General features: G+C 50.0%; 1 protein-coding gene across 1 annotated transcript in view; it reads left to right on the forward strand.

Moving 5' to 3' along the window:
* The first annotated feature begins 272 nt into the window (after positions 1 to 272).
* The window catches only part of AZIN2 (antizyme inhibitor 2), a 32,463-nt gene continuing 14,486 nt past the window's right edge, over positions 273 to 18,249 (forward strand). Inside the window, 11 exon segments of the mRNA XM_043578653.1 lie at positions 273 to 419; positions 511 to 631; positions 1,294 to 1,466; positions 2,971 to 3,144; positions 6,531 to 6,617; positions 6,619 to 6,762; positions 10,654 to 10,826; positions 11,834 to 11,962; positions 12,781 to 12,946; positions 14,532 to 14,694; positions 15,897 to 16,009. Coding sequence (XP_043434588.1) covers positions 1,362 to 1,466; positions 2,971 to 3,144; positions 6,531 to 6,617; positions 6,619 to 6,762; positions 10,654 to 10,826; positions 11,834 to 11,962; positions 12,781 to 12,946; positions 14,532 to 14,694; positions 15,897 to 16,009 — 1,254 coding nt within the window. The 5' untranslated portion in view covers positions 273 to 419; positions 511 to 631; positions 1,294 to 1,361.

The following is an 18,249-nucleotide window of genomic DNA, read 5'->3' on the forward strand; positions in this document are numbered from 1 at the left end:
GCGTCCCACCGCGTAGGCGCTGGGGATTCTGAGGCAGCGGCCCTGCAGTTCCCATTTCCCAGTGTGGGGAGCCGCGAAGCCAGTCCGCTGGGAGGGCTGAAGCTTACACAGGTTTGCGCAGCGTGGCAGAGCTCAATGCTTTTTGTCGGAATCGACCAATGGGATGGCGGCACCCGGTTGCCAGGGCTACAGAGGGGGCCGAGAGGGGCGGGGCCTGGGCCCAGGGGCGGGGCCCGGGCGGAGCTTATATAAGCGGACGGCAGGCTGAAGGAGGGGCGTGGGGTCGGTGGCTGCTGGGCGGGCGGGGCGCAGGCCGCGCGGCCCGAGCTGGGGGGGGGAGAGGGCGAGCGGAGGCGCCGAGGAACAGATTCACTCGCTGGGGAGACCTATGGGCCGAAGCCGTGTAAATGCGTTTTAAGGCGAGTGCGGGGAGTGGCTCGGGGAGCCTCCGGGAGCGGGCGCCCTCGGCTCCAGTGCTGACCTGTCCCCGGCCCCCTTGCCTCCTTTCAGCAGGGGCCTCGGCTCCGCAACTGCCACTCCTCCTCGGGGTGTTGCACAAGTTTCGAGGTCACCGGCGACCCCCCCTAGCAGCGCGCCTGGCTCTGGCCCCCGCGAAGGAGGACCGGGCTTGGTAAGGCGGTGTGGGGGGCGGGTCCTCGGCCCTGCACTCGGGAGGGCTCACCAGGACAGAACCTCAGCCTTCGGCTCCCTCCCAGGAGCCTGCGACCCCCACCCACCATGTGGCCCCATGCACCCTTAGAACCCTAGCACGTCAGGACCAGCCTGGCCCTCCATTTGCAAACGGTGAAACTGAGGCTAGGGAGTACCCAATGTCACGCAGCAGAGGGCAGACTCGAACCTAAGTTCTTGCTCTCGGGCTGAGACTCTTTGGTGGGGCCACTCTCTTAGTTGGGCGTGGTCAAGACTGAGGGTCCCCTGAAAACTTCCCCACTGGAGCTTCTTGGCTTTCCTGTACCCTCTCGTTCTTTTCCTTTTTGCTAAAACCCGAGTTTCATAACTGGAAAGGACCTCCAAAATAATACATTCATTTTACAGATTGGGAAACTGAGGCTCGGAGAGGCAGTGAATGACATCTAGGCATGTAATGCCTTGTCGCAGTACAGGGTTCCTGATCGTCCCCACACTTCCCAGTGAACTCAAGCTCCCCAGGCTTGTGCTGGCGGCGGCGGGGTGTGACAGGACTGAGAGCCCTGGCTTGGAGGAGGTCAGAGAGGGCAGCGGAGGGCAACCCCCTCCAGCAGCTCCCTCACTCTACGCCTCCCCTCCCTGCAGTGTGTTGCATACTTTCTGAGGCGGCGGGGCGGCGGCTCCATCCAGCCCATCGGCTCCTCCTTCTCGGCATGGCTGGCTACGTGAGCGAAACGGACTTTGTGATGGTGGAGGAGGGCTTCAGCACCCGAGACCTGTTGGAGGAGCTCACTCTGGGGGCCTCACAGGCCACCACGGTGAGCCGCTGGGAGCGGGGGTGGGTCCCCTGTTCCCTGTGCAGGCCCAGCTGCCTTCTCCGAAAGGACTTCTCAGGCCTTCATCTTCCCTCACTTATTTGGTGTTCAGTCCTTGCTGTTGGCGGAGACGGGCTCATTGTATCCCCATTTCCTTGTCCTTGTCCCCAAACTTTGCCCTTCCTGCCTGCCCTGCCCTGATGAACCACCACCACCACCTACCCAGCCTTCTGGGTCAGAAACCTGGGACTCCTGCTTCCCCCACCCACACCCCTCTCATTGGCGTGTCACCAAGCTCTGACCACCACCTGTGGTCTTCCGACACCCTGGCTTTGTAGATCAGGCCTCATCTCTCTAGAGGCCCTCTAACCTCCTCCCTGCCTCATCCTGCCTGCTCCCACTTTATCACGGCCACGCTCAAACTCAGAACTGTTTGGCGGTTCCCCGCGACCAGCAGGGCCAAGCCAGAACTCTCTGTCTTCACAGTCCCTCTCCCAGCTTTCCCCACCATCTATCGTGCTCCATCAGAGCCCAACCACTGCTGGTATTTTCCCCAGCAATGCCATGTGCTCTGTTATCACCCCATTTTCCTGGGCTCTTCCCTCTGCCTGGAATGCCCTTCTGCCAGCCTCTCTCGCTCTGTTTCTGTCCTTCCTCATTACTCATCAGTGTTACTTTTTCCTACTCTCCCAGGCGGATTTTTTATGTCCCTTTCTCCGTGGCTTCCACTGCCTTCTGTAGGAACTCCAGTCGAGTTTATTGAACGGGCTTGTAATTTCTTAAAGGGTTTTTTGTTCTCTTCAAGACCCAAGCCCTGTCTGGTCATCTCTGTCCCTTAGCATAATGTCAGACACCAAATGGGCTTCAGTAAAAAAGTCTCGCATAAACAGGAAACTGAGTCCCAATGAGGGTTTAAGTGATGCTGTCTCACCCACAGTCTCATTCATGTTCAGCCCTCAGCAAATCTGCTGCCCAGCTCACAGGCACGGGTTGCAGTGCCGTGGAATTAGCTCAAGGCTTCAGCGACCACCTATATGTGGAAGACAGTGGGCTGCAGGCCATAGCTTTGGCCCGCAGGGATTTATCAGATGAATGTGTACACGGTTCCGATACTTTGGAAGCGTGTGCAAAATGCAGTGAGAGCATTAAAGGCAGAATTGCTTTATTGGTTTGGGGGAGGTGGCATTTGAGCTGAAACTTGAAGGTGGATTGCCTTTTCGGAGAAAGGGTCTTCTGCGTGAAGGGCACGGTGGGAACCAGAGCTTGGAGGTGGGAAAACACTCCAGCGTGCAGCTGGAGCTTGAGCTGTAGCGAGGGGAGGGGCTGGAGCCAGATCACAGAACCCCTGAACGCAGGCTGAGGAGTCTGCCTTCTGTGCAGAGACTTTTAGAACAGTGTGGCTGTGGCGGAGCCGGGCTCAGGCTCGGGACAGGTACCTGGGAGGACCATAGATGGCCCGCAGCAGGAGGGGGCTGAGCGGGGCCTCACATTTACCCTTCTCGTGCAGGGTGATGTTGCTGCCTTCTTCGTGGCCGACCTGGGTGCCGTCGTGAGGAGGCACTTCTGCTTTCTGAAGTGCCTGCCGCGGGTCCGGCCCTTTTACACTGTCAAGTGCAACAGCAGCCCAGGTGTGCTGAAGGTCCTGGCCGAGCTGGGGCTGGGCTTCAGCTGTGCCAACAAGGTGAGCCCGTGCCCCCCACTGGCGCACTGCCCCTCGCTGCCTACTCAACACCCACATGGCTGGGCTGCTGCGGGTGGCCCCCCCTCACCCCCCGCCGGGGAAGCAGGGGTGGCCTGCAGTTGGCCCCTGCCCTCTGGGAAGGGCCACCCACTTGGGAGGTGGTTAAGGGATGAGGGAGGGCAAAACAGGCATGGAAGTTCTAAATTGGAACCTTGTGTGTCTCTGGGTAGGTGGGTCACCTTTTCAATGGAGATTTTCAAGCTTCTTGGCCTAGAGCGATACATGGTATAAAATGTTCGATTAAAATGAAACAAAACGAAAACACCTTTTATCATTATTTGTTTGTTTGTTTGTTTGTTTTATAGTCTTATTAATGTGTGACAGTACATTTTCTCAACTAATCCTTCGAGAATTCTGTTGTGTTGCCCATTTTGCTGCCCTTCTAATTCGATTAATGCTGTTGTCTTAATCGCCTCTCGCTGTCTCTAGATTTATTTTGCTTATTTACTATCATTCTCTAGTCGTTGAACTACGATGTGCTGGTCAATGTGTAAGTAGGGATGGCAACACAGTGTTGAGCAAGCCAGGCTCCCTTGTCCCAGAGTTGAGGACGCTTAGCTTATCATTTTCATCCTGTTCTTAGTTGATAAAAGCCTTTAAGCTATAAAATTTTCTTCAGAGCATAGCTATGGATATATTTATTCATTCAGCAAACCTTTTTTGAGCAACTCTCATGGGGCCAAGTCTTATTTCAGGTGGGGATTTAGAGAGTGAATGAAACAAACAAAACAAAAAAGGCCCCTCTTTTATGGAACTTGCTTTCTAAAAAACAAGTTCAACAATGAAAATCTATATTATTTTATAAGATGGTCGATGCTACGGAGAAAATTGAGGTGGGGAAGGAAAGTAGGAAATGTTGGGAGGGAGGATTATACTTTTATATAGTTTGGTCAGGGAAGGCTTCACTGACATTTGAATACAGACCTGAGGGAAGCAAAGGGTCAAGCCAGGTGGAGAACTAGGGGAAGAACATTCCAGGCAGAGGGGACAGCAAGTGCAAAGGCCCTGAGGTGCGAGCAAACCCGGTACGTTGTTGCTTTGTGATGTTGTCATTACTGTTATTTTAAAAAATTTTTTAAATGTTCATTTATTTATTTTGAGGGAGGGGAGAAGGACAGAAGGGGGGGGTGGAGAATCCCAAGCAGGCTCTGCATGGAGCCTGAGGCAGGGCTCGAACTCATGAACTGCAAGATCATGACCTGAGCTGAAATCAAGAGACGCTTAACCAACTGAGCCACCCAGGTGCCCCATTACTGCTATTTTTTTAATGGTTAGTAATGATTATTTTTAGGGGAACTCCTTTTAAACCCTTGTCAGCAATATGGCTGTGAATTCATGGATCAGTTCTAGCAGTTTTTTGGTGGAATCTTTTGGGTTTTCCATATAGAGTGTTATGTCATCTGAGAAGAGTGAAAGTTTGACCTCCTCCCCATGACCTGAGCCGAAGTCGGGTGCTCAACTGACTGAGCCACCCAGGCGCCCCTGGGAGATTTTTGATTACTAATTCTATTTCTTTACTGGTTATGTGTCTGTTCAAATTTTCTATTTCTTCCTGTTTCAGTTTGGGTAGTTTATATGTTTCTAGAAATTTGTCCATTTCTTCCAGATTGCCCAATCTATTGGCATATAATTGCTCATAATATTCTCTTATTATTATTTGTTATTTCTGCAGTATTGGTTGTGATCTCTCCTCTTTCATTCTTGATTTTATTTATTTGGGTCCTTTCCTTGTTCATTGTGATCAAACTAGCTAGTGGTTTATCAATTTTGTTAATTCTTTCAAAGAACCAGCTCCTGGTTTCATTGATCCGTTCTACCATGTTTTTGATTTCTATAGCATTGATTTCTGCTCTAATCTTTATTAATTCCTGTCTTCTGCTGGTTTGGGGTTTTATTTGCTGTTCTTTTTCCAGCTGTTTAAGGTGTAAGGTTAGGTTGTGTATCTGAGACCTTTCTTCCTTCTTTAGGAAGGCCTGGATTGCTATATACTTCCCTCTTATGACCACCTTTGCTGCGTCCCAGAGGTTTTGGGCTGTGGTGTTATCATTTTCATTGGCTTCCATGTGCTTTTCATTTTCCTCTTTAACCTCTTGGTTAGTGAGGAGGATTCTAGAAGGGGACCCTGGAGGAGAAAGAAGGAGAGCTAGCCTGGGCAGGATGACAGGGGTAGGAAGATTCTGGGTGGGAAAGAGGTGTGCACCATGGTGGAACAGTGAGAATGAGAAGGTTAACCTTTATCAAAGACGAATGTTCATGCTCTTAGTGAGTGATAGCTGAGTCCACCCCTATTGTCACTGCAAAGCCCCTTTGCGTTAGCACTTGCTTTGCACACCTAGTTTCGTGCGTGTGTCACATGAAGGGAGGTGCATGGGGAGAGATAGCCATTTTACAGTTGAGGAAACCATCGGCCAGCCACGCACAGCTTGCCGGTAGCAGGACCAGGACCTCCCCCTGCAGCACGCTGGGGGCTCTGCTCCCAGAGAGGAGGAAGGGGATCCTTTTCCAGCCTTCTCAGTCTAGGGTCAAGGACCTCCTGTGCATCTGGAAACCCAGAGGTGGTACACTGTGCTTGGCCCTCTGGCTCAGGGCCGGCCTCCACAAAGAGCAGGGTTGTGGGGTGTTAGGGCTCAGAAGGATCCTGAAGTCCACAGGGACATTATTAAAAGCATGTACCGTTGCTGAGTGCTTCTGTCGGGCCAGGCACTTTGCTGAGCGTTTTCTGTAGGTGATCTCATTTTATTATCGCAACAACCCTGTGAGGTAATTATTATTACCCTGATTCTGACAACAGCCCTGTGAGGAAGCATTTCACGTATGGGAAAGGAGGCACAGAGGGTGAGGGACTCACTGGCAACTGGCCGCTTGAGTAGGGCCAGTGGCAGGGGGGTGGTCTCCGGCTCTCTCACTGCATCTTTCCATTGTCCTTGGGGAGAGGATGGCAGAGCTGGGCCCCAGCTGGTGACCATTGCTTTAGCTAACTCGTGGGCTGGGAGAGGCCAAGGCCCGTCCCCGCAGGCGGGAAGATCACTAGCCTTTGGGTACATTGACTGAGAGGTGGCTCTGGGATGCACAGCTTTTCTTGAAAGGCCAAGGCTGCCCTCTTCTGGTGGGACATCACTAGTGGCTACGCCTGACAGCTCCACGCCTTGGCCAACGTTGGCGGAGGGTTGACGGAGGGCCGGGTGTGAGCGAGGGCCGGGTGTACAGTTATGCAACAGACAGGTCAAGGGCACAGGCCACGCCTCGCATGGGGCTACGGTCCACCCACCCACCTTCTCAAGGACCTTCTGTCACTTCCCCTGCCCCCATCCTGCCTTCTCTTGCAGTCTCTATCAGCATCCTCCCATCTTAAAAAGCCTTCCCGGGACTCCATACCACCCCCCTGCCCGGTCCCATGCTCCCACTTGACGGCCAAACAGAGTTGTCTACACTCGCCTGTCTGCGTGCACCTGGCTCTTTGCTTCAGCACCTGCATCTGAGCCACTGCTTCCCCACTGCCACTGTCACTACTCTGAGGAATCTCCTCTTACCAACGTCCCCAGAGATCTCCAGGATCCAGTAAGCACTTTATTTTCAACATTCACTTTGAATTATTCAAATAACCCGTTGATTCACTTACACACACACGTAGGCCATCGGCTTTATGTCTCCAGAGATAATCACCATTATGAGTTTGAGTTTGGTGGGTATGTGGTACTTAAAAAATACTTACAAATATGATCCATAGAAAATATACAAAATATAAAATATATTTATGTGGTGGGTACTGTGTCTCAATAGCTTTAAACTCAGCAGGTGTTGGAAATCTGTCCATGTTGATGCATTTAGACCTTGTCGGGGACACAGGTCCTCTTGTTATCCTGATTCTCAACAGCATTCAGCACAGTGACTGTCTGTTTGTTTGTTTTTGTGATAATAACACTTAATGTGAGATCTACCCTCTTAACCAATCTTCAAGGGTACAATACAGTATTCTTAACTATGGGCAGGGTTCTACAGATCTCTAGGACTTAATTCATCTTGCAGGACTGGAACTTTATGCCCACTAAATAGCAATTCCTCATTTGTGACATATTCTTTTTAAAAACACTCAACAGTCACCTATGCTCCCAATTGTAAAGCCTTCAGCAGCAAATCAATTGATGGGGGACACAGCTCTGTACCTGCCCCACCTCGCACGGGGCGCCTCTGACACCTGACACCCTTCTCCTGTATAGACATGAATTGCGAGGCAAGGTTTGCTGTGATGGGAGTGATGTTATAATCTGTGTATCGTTCCCCCTCTTCTGGACGCATTCTTTCTCCTTCCCTCTCCATAGGTCCCAGGTGCCAACTTCCTGCTCTCAAAATGGGAGATTCCTCTGGATTCTGTCTCAGGCTCCCTTTCTCTTGTAAACTCTCCTTCCTCTTATGGAATTTCATCTCCTTCCACGGCCCTAAATACCATCAATGTACCACCACCTCCCGCATTTTGATCTCCAGCCCAGACCTTCTATCCAGCAGCTGACTTGATACCCCAGGGTGCCCGGAACCCGGGTGTTCAAATGCGCTCATGATCTCCCCCTTCGAGAAGGGCCCCTCGGCCTGCAGGGCGTGGAGTCAGACATGCCCACATTGCAATCCACCACCACGCTTGCCAGCCCTGCCTCCAGAGCACAACTCCCCCATCTGTTACTTCACCCAGGGCAATGGTGACCGGTCCCTCCAGAATCCTCTCGGCCCTTCCTGAGCCCTGAGTTCACATGGTAGCCTGAGTGATATGCATTTAAACCTTGCATTTAAAATGCAAATCTGACCGTGTCGTTTCCCCTCATGAAACCCTTCAGACGGATTCCCGTGACTCGCAGGGTAAAATATAAATCCACATCAGCCCACCCCCCTGCAGCCTTATCTTCCCCCACTGCGCTCCCCCTGCCCAGGCCCCCCCAGCGCTCTCTCTTCCTTGACTAGGCCGAGCACATTCTGCCTCAGGACATCTGCACCAGAAACATTCTTTCCTTCCTTTTCCCTCTGGATATGACCTCCTGTGGAGCTCAGCTTAATTTTCTGACCCTCAGAAAAGCTGTCCTTCACTCCTCACACCTGGGTCTCACCATGCCACTTTCCCCAACCTGAAAGCTTCACAGGGTCAGAGACTTTATTTTACTCACCACTTGTTTTCTTTAGCACCAGTCACAGAGGCTGGCATGTTAATAGATAGTCAGTAAACACTTGTCAACTCAGTATTGAGGTTGAATTTCCCATTACAGCACTGTGGCTAGGAGCTGGTGTAGGCTAAAGTCTGGCAGTCCTGTCAGCTTTGCCACTCGAAAGCTGTGAGACTTTGGACAAGTCACTTAACCTCTCTGAGCCTCTGTCCTCTGTTTCCTGTCTCATAAGATTACTATGAAATCTTAAATGAAAATGTATATAAAATGTATTTTTTAATGTTTTTATTTATTTTTGAGAGAGAGAGAGAGAGAGAGAGAGAGAGAGACAGGACATGAGGAGGGGAGGGACAGAGAGAGAGGGAGACAATGAATCCGAAAGCAGCCTCCAGGGTCTGAGTTGTCAGCATAGAGCCCAATGCGGGGCTAGAACTCGTGAACCACAAGATCATGACCTGAGCCGAAGTCAGATGCTCAACCGATTGAGCCACCCAGATGCCCCATGTATATAAAATATTTAATGCAATGACTGGCATATGGTAATCCTTCAATGAGTAACAGTAGTTACTGTTTAAGTATAAATATGTATATATCTAAGTATATACTGTTTAAGTATAATCGAAGCTAAATCACAAGTCCCAAATTGCTACCATTGCTTCTTCTCTTACCTCATGTGGTGAAGCTGGGAGCAAAAACACATATTCGTGTCCACTCAGACTCAGTGTCTTTGAAAGCAAGCTGTGACGGCTGCAACGCCAGCCCTGTCCCACTTTGCTCCTTACTACCTGTGTTTCTGTAGGCAGGTGGAGTCCTTTGAACTCGATTTTGTCCTCTGTAAAATGTGGCCAATAAATACTTCATAGGACAGTTACTGGCATCACATGGGATAAGTCACAGTAGTACCTCGTGCTGAAAAGTTGCTAAATTGACATTAGAGTCTTATTATAAATTTTTTTTTAACTTTTATGTTTGAGGGACAGAGAGAGACAGAGAATGAGCAGGGGAGGGGCAGAGAGAGAGAGGGAGACACAGAATCTGTAGCAGGCTCCAGGCTCTGAGCTGCCAGCACGGAGCCCAGTGCGGGGCTTGAACCCATGAACTGTGAGATCATGACCTGAGCTGAAGTCAGACGCTTAGCTGACTGAGCCACCCAGGTGCCCTTTGAGTCTTATCAAAAACTCAAGAGTGGCTAAAAATGGCCCTGTGCCTGCTATAGCATTTCAGAACTGGCTTCCTCTTGACTTCCTTCCCTTAATCATGGAGAGTCAGACTTGAGTTTGAAAGCTGGCCCTGCCTCCTTGTTGCTGCATAGCCTCTCTGAGTACTAGTTTCTTTCTCTATAGAGTGGATCCAGTGCCCCTCTGATGGGGTTATTCTAAGGGGTAAATAAGATAGTTAATCCAAAGCAAGGGTTGGCAAACCATGGATGGTTACCACATCCAGGCCACTTGCCTGATCTTGTGATGCTTGACTGGGTCACATCCACGCTCGTTCACTTATGCACTCTCTCTGGCGGCTTTGCTGTTGAGGAGTTGTCACACAACCTACATGGCCCACGCGGCCTAAACCATTTGCTCACTGGTCCTTTACAGAAAAGGTTTACTAACATCGCATTCGGTGCCTGCTTGTGGTGGGCGCTCAGTGACGATGGCTGCTCTCATCGTCATCGCTGTCTGTACCATGAATGCAGCAATCTCGTGGAACGGTGTTCCGTAAAGGTGAGGAAGACGAGGCCCCTCGGGGACAGGGGCTTGCCAGGGTCCCCCGGCACAGTGGTACGCGCACAGCAGGACTTTGGATGTGGGATGACTTGGTTCGGTGAACTTTCCACCACATCAAGGGATATTCTTTAAATGTGAAATCTGTCAGGAAAATGTGTCACATGCCTACTGTCAGGGCCGTTATGACTCCATGTCATGTCTTTGTGTGAATTAGAAAATATATCCCTTAAGACAGTTGTTGTGATGAATATACTGATTTTGTCAGGATGAGAGGCTTTACTGCCGGGAAATTGTAACAAATATATAAATCTACCATGTATCCTCTGCGGATGGGACCTACCCCCCCCCCCCCCAACTGCACAGTGTGCTACCTGCATAGCTGGCTGTGGCAGCCTTGCCTGTCCGAGAATGGTGAACCAGCGTGAGTCCCGATTTTCATGTCTCTGTTGTGTGAAAATGAGGCCCCCTTCTTATGGACGTCCCCATGCGTAGCTATGACTTTGCCCCTCGTTTGTGCTTCTCGGCTTCTGTGGGCCCGATGGGCCCTGAGCCTCCTCACCTTCACCTTTGGGACCCCACAGGCAGAGATGGAGTTGGTCCAGCGTATTGGCATCCCCGCCGGTAAGATCATCTACGCCAACCCCTGTAAGCAAATTGCACAGATCAAGTATGCTGCCAAGCATGGGGTCCGGCTGCTGAGCTTTGACAACGAGCTGGAGCTGGCAAAGGTGGTAAAGAGCCACCCCAGTGCCAAGTAAGCCGAGGACCGCTCACGTGGGGGGCTGGGCCGAGTGTGAGGACAGTGGGCATGGGCGGGGTAGAGGTGGAGCAGAGGACCCTGCCCTGGACCCAGCCACACTCACGGGAGGCTGGGGCGGGCACTCCTGGACTGGACCCAGCATGCCAGGGCCTGACGAGGACAAAGGCAAGAATAACCATTACAGCCCGGGCAGAGCAAAGCCCACGGTATTATGGAGGTCAAAGTCGCGGGCCGAGAGCAACAGGGGGTGGTCAGGAAAGCTGCGCCAAGGAGGTGGCATTTGAGGTGCGCCCAAGGGGTGAAAAGAACTAGGAGGGCGCACAGACAGTGCATCAGAGTGAACTGCCGAAGCAAAGAATGCATGGAGGTCGGAAACAGCAGGGGGCGTTTGAGACATGAGCAGGAATTTGGTGTGGCTGGAACATACCATGTGTGCGGGGCGAGGGCAACAGGGAATGTTGGTCAACACGGTCACAGGGCAGGGGCCTGGTGCAAACGGGCTCTGGCAGGGGTCAGGGCTGGACATTCTGCTCGGGCTGTGGCTTGCACGTGGTCACTTGACACCCTGGGGATTCCAGGGAGGGCCTCCTTGGGATGATGGGGAGGCCAGGTGGCTGGACCACTCTGGTTCACCCAAAGCAGCTTTCATTTTGTCTGTTTTACATGATATTGGGGTTCTCAATAAGACTGTGTTTAAAAAGTGGTGCCTCTCATGCAAGAAAAGTTGGAAAAGTCCAGCTGGTGTGGAGGCTGGTTGAAGAGGTGGAGCTTCTGGAGAGGACTGAGGAGGTCGGGACCAGGGCAGGGGCCTAGGGATGGGCCAAGGGACGTTCAGAGAATGGACTTGACAGGCCCTGGAGGCTGACCGGCAGTGCAGGGACATGAAGGGGTCAGGGACCTGCGGGGCGGGCAGCTCTGAGTTTACACCCCTTTTCTTGGAGAGGACGTGGCTGGGGTAGCGGGAGATGGGGTCCACCCGGCAGAGGTGCCTGTCTCCTCAGGATGGTTCTGCACATCGCTGCTGAGGACTCCCCGAGCCGCCTGAGCTTCAAGTTTGGGGCGTCGCTGAAATCCTGCAGACACCTGCTTGAAAATGCCAAGAGGAGCCACATGGAGGTGGTGGGTGTGAGGTGAGTACCTGGAGGCCCCACCTCCCCTTCCGGGCCCGCTGCCCCTTTCCCAGGAATTAATCAACTCTGTACAAGAGCCCCCTCAGGGCCTCCAAAGGAGGCCATCGAGTCCTGCCATCAGAGGCACAGAGTCCTCAGGCCACAGGCCTAGAGTCCTGCCATCGGAGACTTTCCTCTCTTTGGAAAGAAGGTTTGGAGTGTCCCGCTGACTCAACCCCATGGTCCCCACAAGGTCTTGTCCTTGGAGGTTCCCGGAGAGACCTGTCTTTGCAGGAGTTAGACCAGCCTGTAGGCCAAAGGTTATGCAGCCACATCTTTGCTGTGCCTCTTTTCTTGCAGGGATATGGAAGAAGTCATAATAAAGGCCTAACAGTATAGTTTTCATTGATCCTGTGCTTAGGATATGCCAGGCACTGTGCTAAATGCTTCAGGTACATTATCCCACAGCCCTGTGGGATCTTATCCCCACTTTATAGATGGGGAAACTAAAGCACAGGCAGGCTACACCACTGACAGGTACATACAGACCTGGCTGACGGTAAGGCCCTGGTCCTCATCCCAGAAGGCTCAGCCCCAGTGGCAGCACAAAGGGATGGGAGGGACACCAAATACCAGCGGACCTTAGATCTGGTCTCTTGTCCACTCCTTACTTGCCACAAGACCCTTGGCAATGCATTTAACCTTTGAGACCCTCAGTCACTACATCTGTAGAATGGGCACAGTGTCCAATGTGCCTGTCCAAGGTTGCTCCTGGCTGGGGCTGAGCTGGTGGCACCTGGGGCCCTGCACGTAAGCCAAGTCTCTTCCTCCCTCCTCAGTTTTCACGTTGGCACTGGCTGTCCTGACCTTCAGGCCTACACTCAGTCCATCGCAGACGCCCGGCTTGTGTTTGAAATGGGCACTGAGCTGGGCCACAGGATGCACATCCTGGACCTTGGTGGTGGCTTCCCTGGATTGGAGGGGGCCAAAGTGAGATTCGAAGAGGTAATCCTGGGGTCAGAAGTGTGGTACTGGGCTCTGTGGGGGGTGGGGGGTGTGTACTGGGCACTGTGAGTGGGTCCTATGTGCTGCATACTGTGCTTGGTGCTTTACCTGGATTATCTTTTTTTAAATGTTTATTTATTGAGAGAGAGAGAGAGAGAAAGAGCAAGCACGTGAGTGGGGAAGGGTCAGAGAGAGAGGGAGACAGAGAATCCTAAGCAGGTTCTTCGCTGTCAGTGCAAAGTCTGATGCTTAACCTACTGAGCCACCTAGGAGCCCCTGAACTATCTTATTATTAGCCCTGTGTTACAGCTGAGCAAACTGAGGTTCTTGGAGGTTATGTCACTTTCTGAGTCCCAGCTCTGCCTGTCTCTAGCCCATGCACAAATTTGAAGCTTAACCAGTGTTATTTGCTAAGTCCTAAAACTCTTTGAGGGCCTGGTACGCTCTGTTCTCCCTTGGGTGAGCTGATGAGAAATCAAAGGGGAGGGCGGGAAAAGGAAAAGCCCACCTTCTGTGTACTCCTCTCAAGATGAAATCAAGAAAAATGTGTCACCGCAATCCCCACTCTAACCACTAGGGGTCGTTCTCCATAGTAAGAGCCTGGTCCTGGAATATCCACATCCAGGGACTTACCCTAAGAAAATAACCCCTGATGGACACAAAGAGCTTCAAAGATGAGCATTGTTGTGGTGTTCATTACAAAAGTCCAGTGGACTTTCCTGGTCCATATAACACTGGGGAATTGGTTAAATTATGAAACATTTGTATGACTTACCCACTGAGGTCATTCACAGAATCTGTTGAGTAAAAGGTTATGAAATATATATATATATATATATATATATATATATATATATATATATATATCCCTATTATGTTTATAATAAAAATGGCATTTGTATGAAAGAGAAAAAAAAGAAAGGGACTACTCCAAAAAGTTAACAATGATTAACAATCTGCATGATAGAATTAAGGGTGGTTTTGATCTTTTTTCTTCTCTTTATTTTCTGTGGAAAAAAAAAAAAACGTGTCTTTTAACAGATTGGTCATTTATAAAAGAAAGTTCCATATCAGGGCTTCTGGAATCTGAGAATACCTCCTCCCATAATGTAGGCGTTGAGGAAGTTGACTTACATGAGTATAAGAGTCTTGACCCAGCTCTCTTTGCCTCCTACCTTCTTGGCCAATTGTCTGCAGTCCCCAGCTGGGAACTTAGCAGCTGCCAAGTCCTTCTTTCTGAAATCAAAGAAGCTTTCAAGAAATAGACTTGGAAGGGTGCCTGGATGGTTCAGTCAGTTAAGTGTCTGACTCTTGATTTTGTCTCAGGTCATGATCTTACGGTTTGTGGGATTGAGCCCTGTGTTGGTCTCTGCACTGACAGCATGGAGCCTGCTTGGGATTTTCACTCTGTCTCTCTCTGCCCCTCCTCTGCTGGTTCTCTATCTCTCAAAATAAATAAACTTTAAAAAAAGAGAAAAAGTTGTTAAAAAAAAAAAAAAGAAATACACTTGGAGCTATAGCAAGTCCTTAGTATGTAAACCCCACATTTCAAATATGTAATTGTCTCCCATCCCCCTACCACCAGATTTGTTCTGTGATCAACTCAGCCTTGGACCTGTACTTCCCAGAGGGATGTGGTGTGGACATCCTTGCGGAGCTGGGGCGCTACTATGTGACTTCGGCCTTCACCTTGGCAGTCAGCATCATCGCCAAGAAGGAGGTTCTTTTGGACCAGCCTGGCAGGGAGGGTAGGTGCCAGGTGGGCGGCACAGCCCCATTTTTTCCTCAAGCTAGGGACAGTGGCTGGCCGAGCAAGGTCTGGTTTTAGGGAATGGGGAATTTGAAGGATGGATCCTTGCTTTAGGGAAACTTACAACCAAGTCCTTTCTTACCTCCAAGATACTTATTATTTTTTCTTCCTATGCATGTTTATATCTTGTGAAGATTGAAATCAAAACAACCTCAGGGAGAATAGATACTTTACTAACCCATTGTACAGATGAGAAAATTGAGAGCCAAAGAGAATACAAGTGAATTGCTTAATAGGAAAAAGTAAAGCCTGCATTTGACCTCATGTCTGTCTCCTCTCCAAAGTACAGACTCTTACTCATCCTACTGATTCTCATAACATAATGAAAATAATTAATAACAACTTATATTTTTCTAAGTCTAGTTATAGATGACAGAACATAGGCATAGAGAGGTTGAGTCACTAGCCCAAAGTCACACAGCTGGTAAGGGGCAGTGCCTGGATTCAAGTGCAGGCTGGACTGACTCATGGTTCTCTGCCCACACTGCAACATCAGCACTCATCTTTGCCTTTTCAGATAGATCAATTCTCCCATCAGCCTCTTGACTGAGTGGGGTCAGGGACTCTGATCTTGGGGCTTTGTCTTCTGCTCTAGGACCCCAGGCAAGAGAGCTGAGGTCTGTGTGTCTTCCCTTGAGAAACCATTTGGCAGGGTGGTGGGCTCCAGGTAGAAGGTCTTCTGTGTGTGCGTGTACCTGTGTGTGTATGTGTGTAGAGACGACATTCTTCTGGCTTCCTTTATAAATCTGGGTGATTGCCGTATCTAATCCAGCCAGGAGACCTGGTTTCTCATTTCAGCTCATGCACTTGCCCCATCGTGTGTCTCTGAGCAAGTGGCTTAACATCTTGGGGTATTGAGTTTGGCTGGGCTGCTCTTTTGCCTTTGCTGGGCATCCAGGGGCTCAGATGCAGTTAGGAAGTATGTCCTGGGCAGGGTTGCTCAGCTGCAAGGGTGAGTGTGCACAACATGAACCTCATGTCATAGGAGGAGGCAGGACCCACCCCATAGTTGAGGAAGGGGCAACCTTTTTGCTTCAGTTACCTATCATCATTGCTGAGCCTACCATTGTGCCAGTTCCTCAGCCCCAGCCCCCCTCACACTGCTGCTTGTACTTCCCCTGACCCCTCCCCTCCCCACAGAGGAAAGCGGTTCCACCCCCAAGACCATCGTGTACCACCTCGGTGAGGGCGTGTATGGAATCTTCAACTCAGTCTTGTTTGACAACACCTGCCCTACCCCCATCCTACAGAAGGTGAGCCTACCCCACGTGGGCCTGTTTTCAGTTGTGTGTGTGTGTGTGTGTTTAAATAACATTTTGGGGGTGTTTTTATTTAATTTTTAAAAAGTAAAACATTCATTATAGAAGATAGTGGGATGAAGAAGATTATCATCCATAATCCTACCATGTAGAGATAGACGCTTTGAACATTAGATTTTTCAGTCTTTAAAAAATGTATTATATTTAAAAAAATAAAGTTGGATTGTATTGTTTTGTAACTGCTTTTTTTCCCACTCAATATGGGGTATAGCTCTTTCCATACCATTAGCTAATCATTGACAACATGCTTTTTGAAGACTACGTATTATTTTAACTAATCTAACCCTAGTGGTTTGGTTTCCTGTTTTTGAGCACTGCAAGTATATCTTGACATCCATCTCTGATCAAGCCCTGGAGTGAATTTCTAGAAGTAAAAAGAAACAGTTCGTCTTTAATGGGTTTTTCTAGGTTAACAAGGGAATAGGAATGGACAAAGAGGGGGAAGACAATCAGGCACACCGTTGTATTTTTGTCTATGTAGCCCCTTTCCTGGAAGGGAACTCAAGTGCCTAACCAGCACCTAGACCATCATGAGTGCTCAGTGTGTTTTTGTTTTGCTCTCTCTTTCCATCCTGTCTAGTTTTTCAAGACCCACTCAGATGTCAGCTCCTCTTTGTAGCTCTTCCTGCCCCTTGTCTATCACAGGCAGAAGGAGCCCTCCTACCTCCAGGTGCCCAGGCCACAACTTGATTGCATCCTCATTCTGTAGCTGGGTTGTTAAATGTGGTTTCCTCTGGCTAGTCTGAGTAAGCCTCCCTGATGTGCTCAGGAATTCACTTTTCCACTGTGATGCACTAGCCCTGCCTGCATTCTTGTGGTTTCCCACATCCTTCTGCACTGAGAAAGAACCAGGCTGGCCTCGGGCAGCCATGCCCCGCGTCATACAGGAGGGTGGCAGCTGCTTCTCAGTTCCTGTCTCCCTTAGATCCCCTCCGCCTTCCAGTGCACCTCTTTCTGGTCCATGCAGTCCCTGATCCACTCCCCATTCCCTTCAGCTCCTCAGATGAACGAGTGGGCCCAGCCCACTACCACACCCCCCATCCAGAGTCTCTGTTTTGATTAATCTCCAGTTGGTGTTGCTGTCTCAGGCCCCACGATGTTACTGACCCTCTTTGTGGTCTGTCCTGTTTCTCCTCTGGATGATGTTGAAGTTTCTTCCTTTGGGCTGTCAACCACTTACCAGGTCCAGCCATGTGACCAGATGCGGGGTCGGGCCCCAGTCTGGTGGTGGAGACAGATGACAGCACACATAATAAGTTAGCTACAATTGTGTTGGAGTGTGTCAGAGGGACCCAGGCTGGCTGGGGGTTTCTGTACCTTCTTCCCCAAGGAAGATCCCCTTCACTAGTCAGGATGGCAGCTTTGCATCCCTGCTCTTTGTTCCCCAGGACTTTGTGTTTGGACCTCATGTACAGAAAGTTATATTAAACATAAATCTTGGTTCAAAGTATACTTCTCATCACTGGAGCCTACTTGGCCCTTTTTTGTTTGGTTGCTTTCTTTGTTTTTAAAAATTAAATAAGGGGTGCCTGGGTGGCTTAGTCTGTTAAGCATCTTACTCTTGATTTCAGCTCAGGTCATGATCATGGTCATGATCAGCATTAGGTCATGGTTCGTAGGTTCGAACCCCACAACAGATTCTGTGCTGATGGTGTGGAGCCTGCTTGGGATTCTCTCTCCTCCCCGCTCCCTCTGCTCCTCCCCAACTTGCAGGCGTGTGCGCGCACACACACACACACACACACACACACACACACACACACTTTCTCTTTCTCTCAAAATAAAAGACATGAAAAAAATTAAGAATTTAATAAATATTTGAGTACTCTCAGTATGCAAAGCACTATGCTGAGGCCTGCACAGAATAGTAGGTGAGAAAAAAGGTCTATGCTTCGGAAATACAATTCTGCTGGGTAGGGGTGTGTATGTGTGATTAGTACCTAGGCTACAACAGTGTCATGAGAAAAGTACAGAAAACTACAGAACAAGTATTATTGGAATTTTTTAAAAAATATTTTAGTATATATCTTTAAAAGGAAAAGACTTTTGGGGCACCCTGGGTGGCTCGTCAGTGAAGTGTCCAACTTCGGCTCAGGTCATTATCTCGCAATTTGTGGGTTCAAGCCCTGTGTCGGGCTCTGTGCTGGTAGCTGGGAGCCTGGAGCCTGCTTCGG

The sequence above is a fragment of the Prionailurus bengalensis genome, chromosome C1 (genome assembly GCF_016509475.1).
Source record: "Prionailurus bengalensis isolate Pbe53 chromosome C1, Fcat_Pben_1.1_paternal_pri, whole genome shotgun sequence".
NCBI lineage: Eukaryota > Metazoa > Chordata > Mammalia > Carnivora > Felidae > Prionailurus > Prionailurus bengalensis.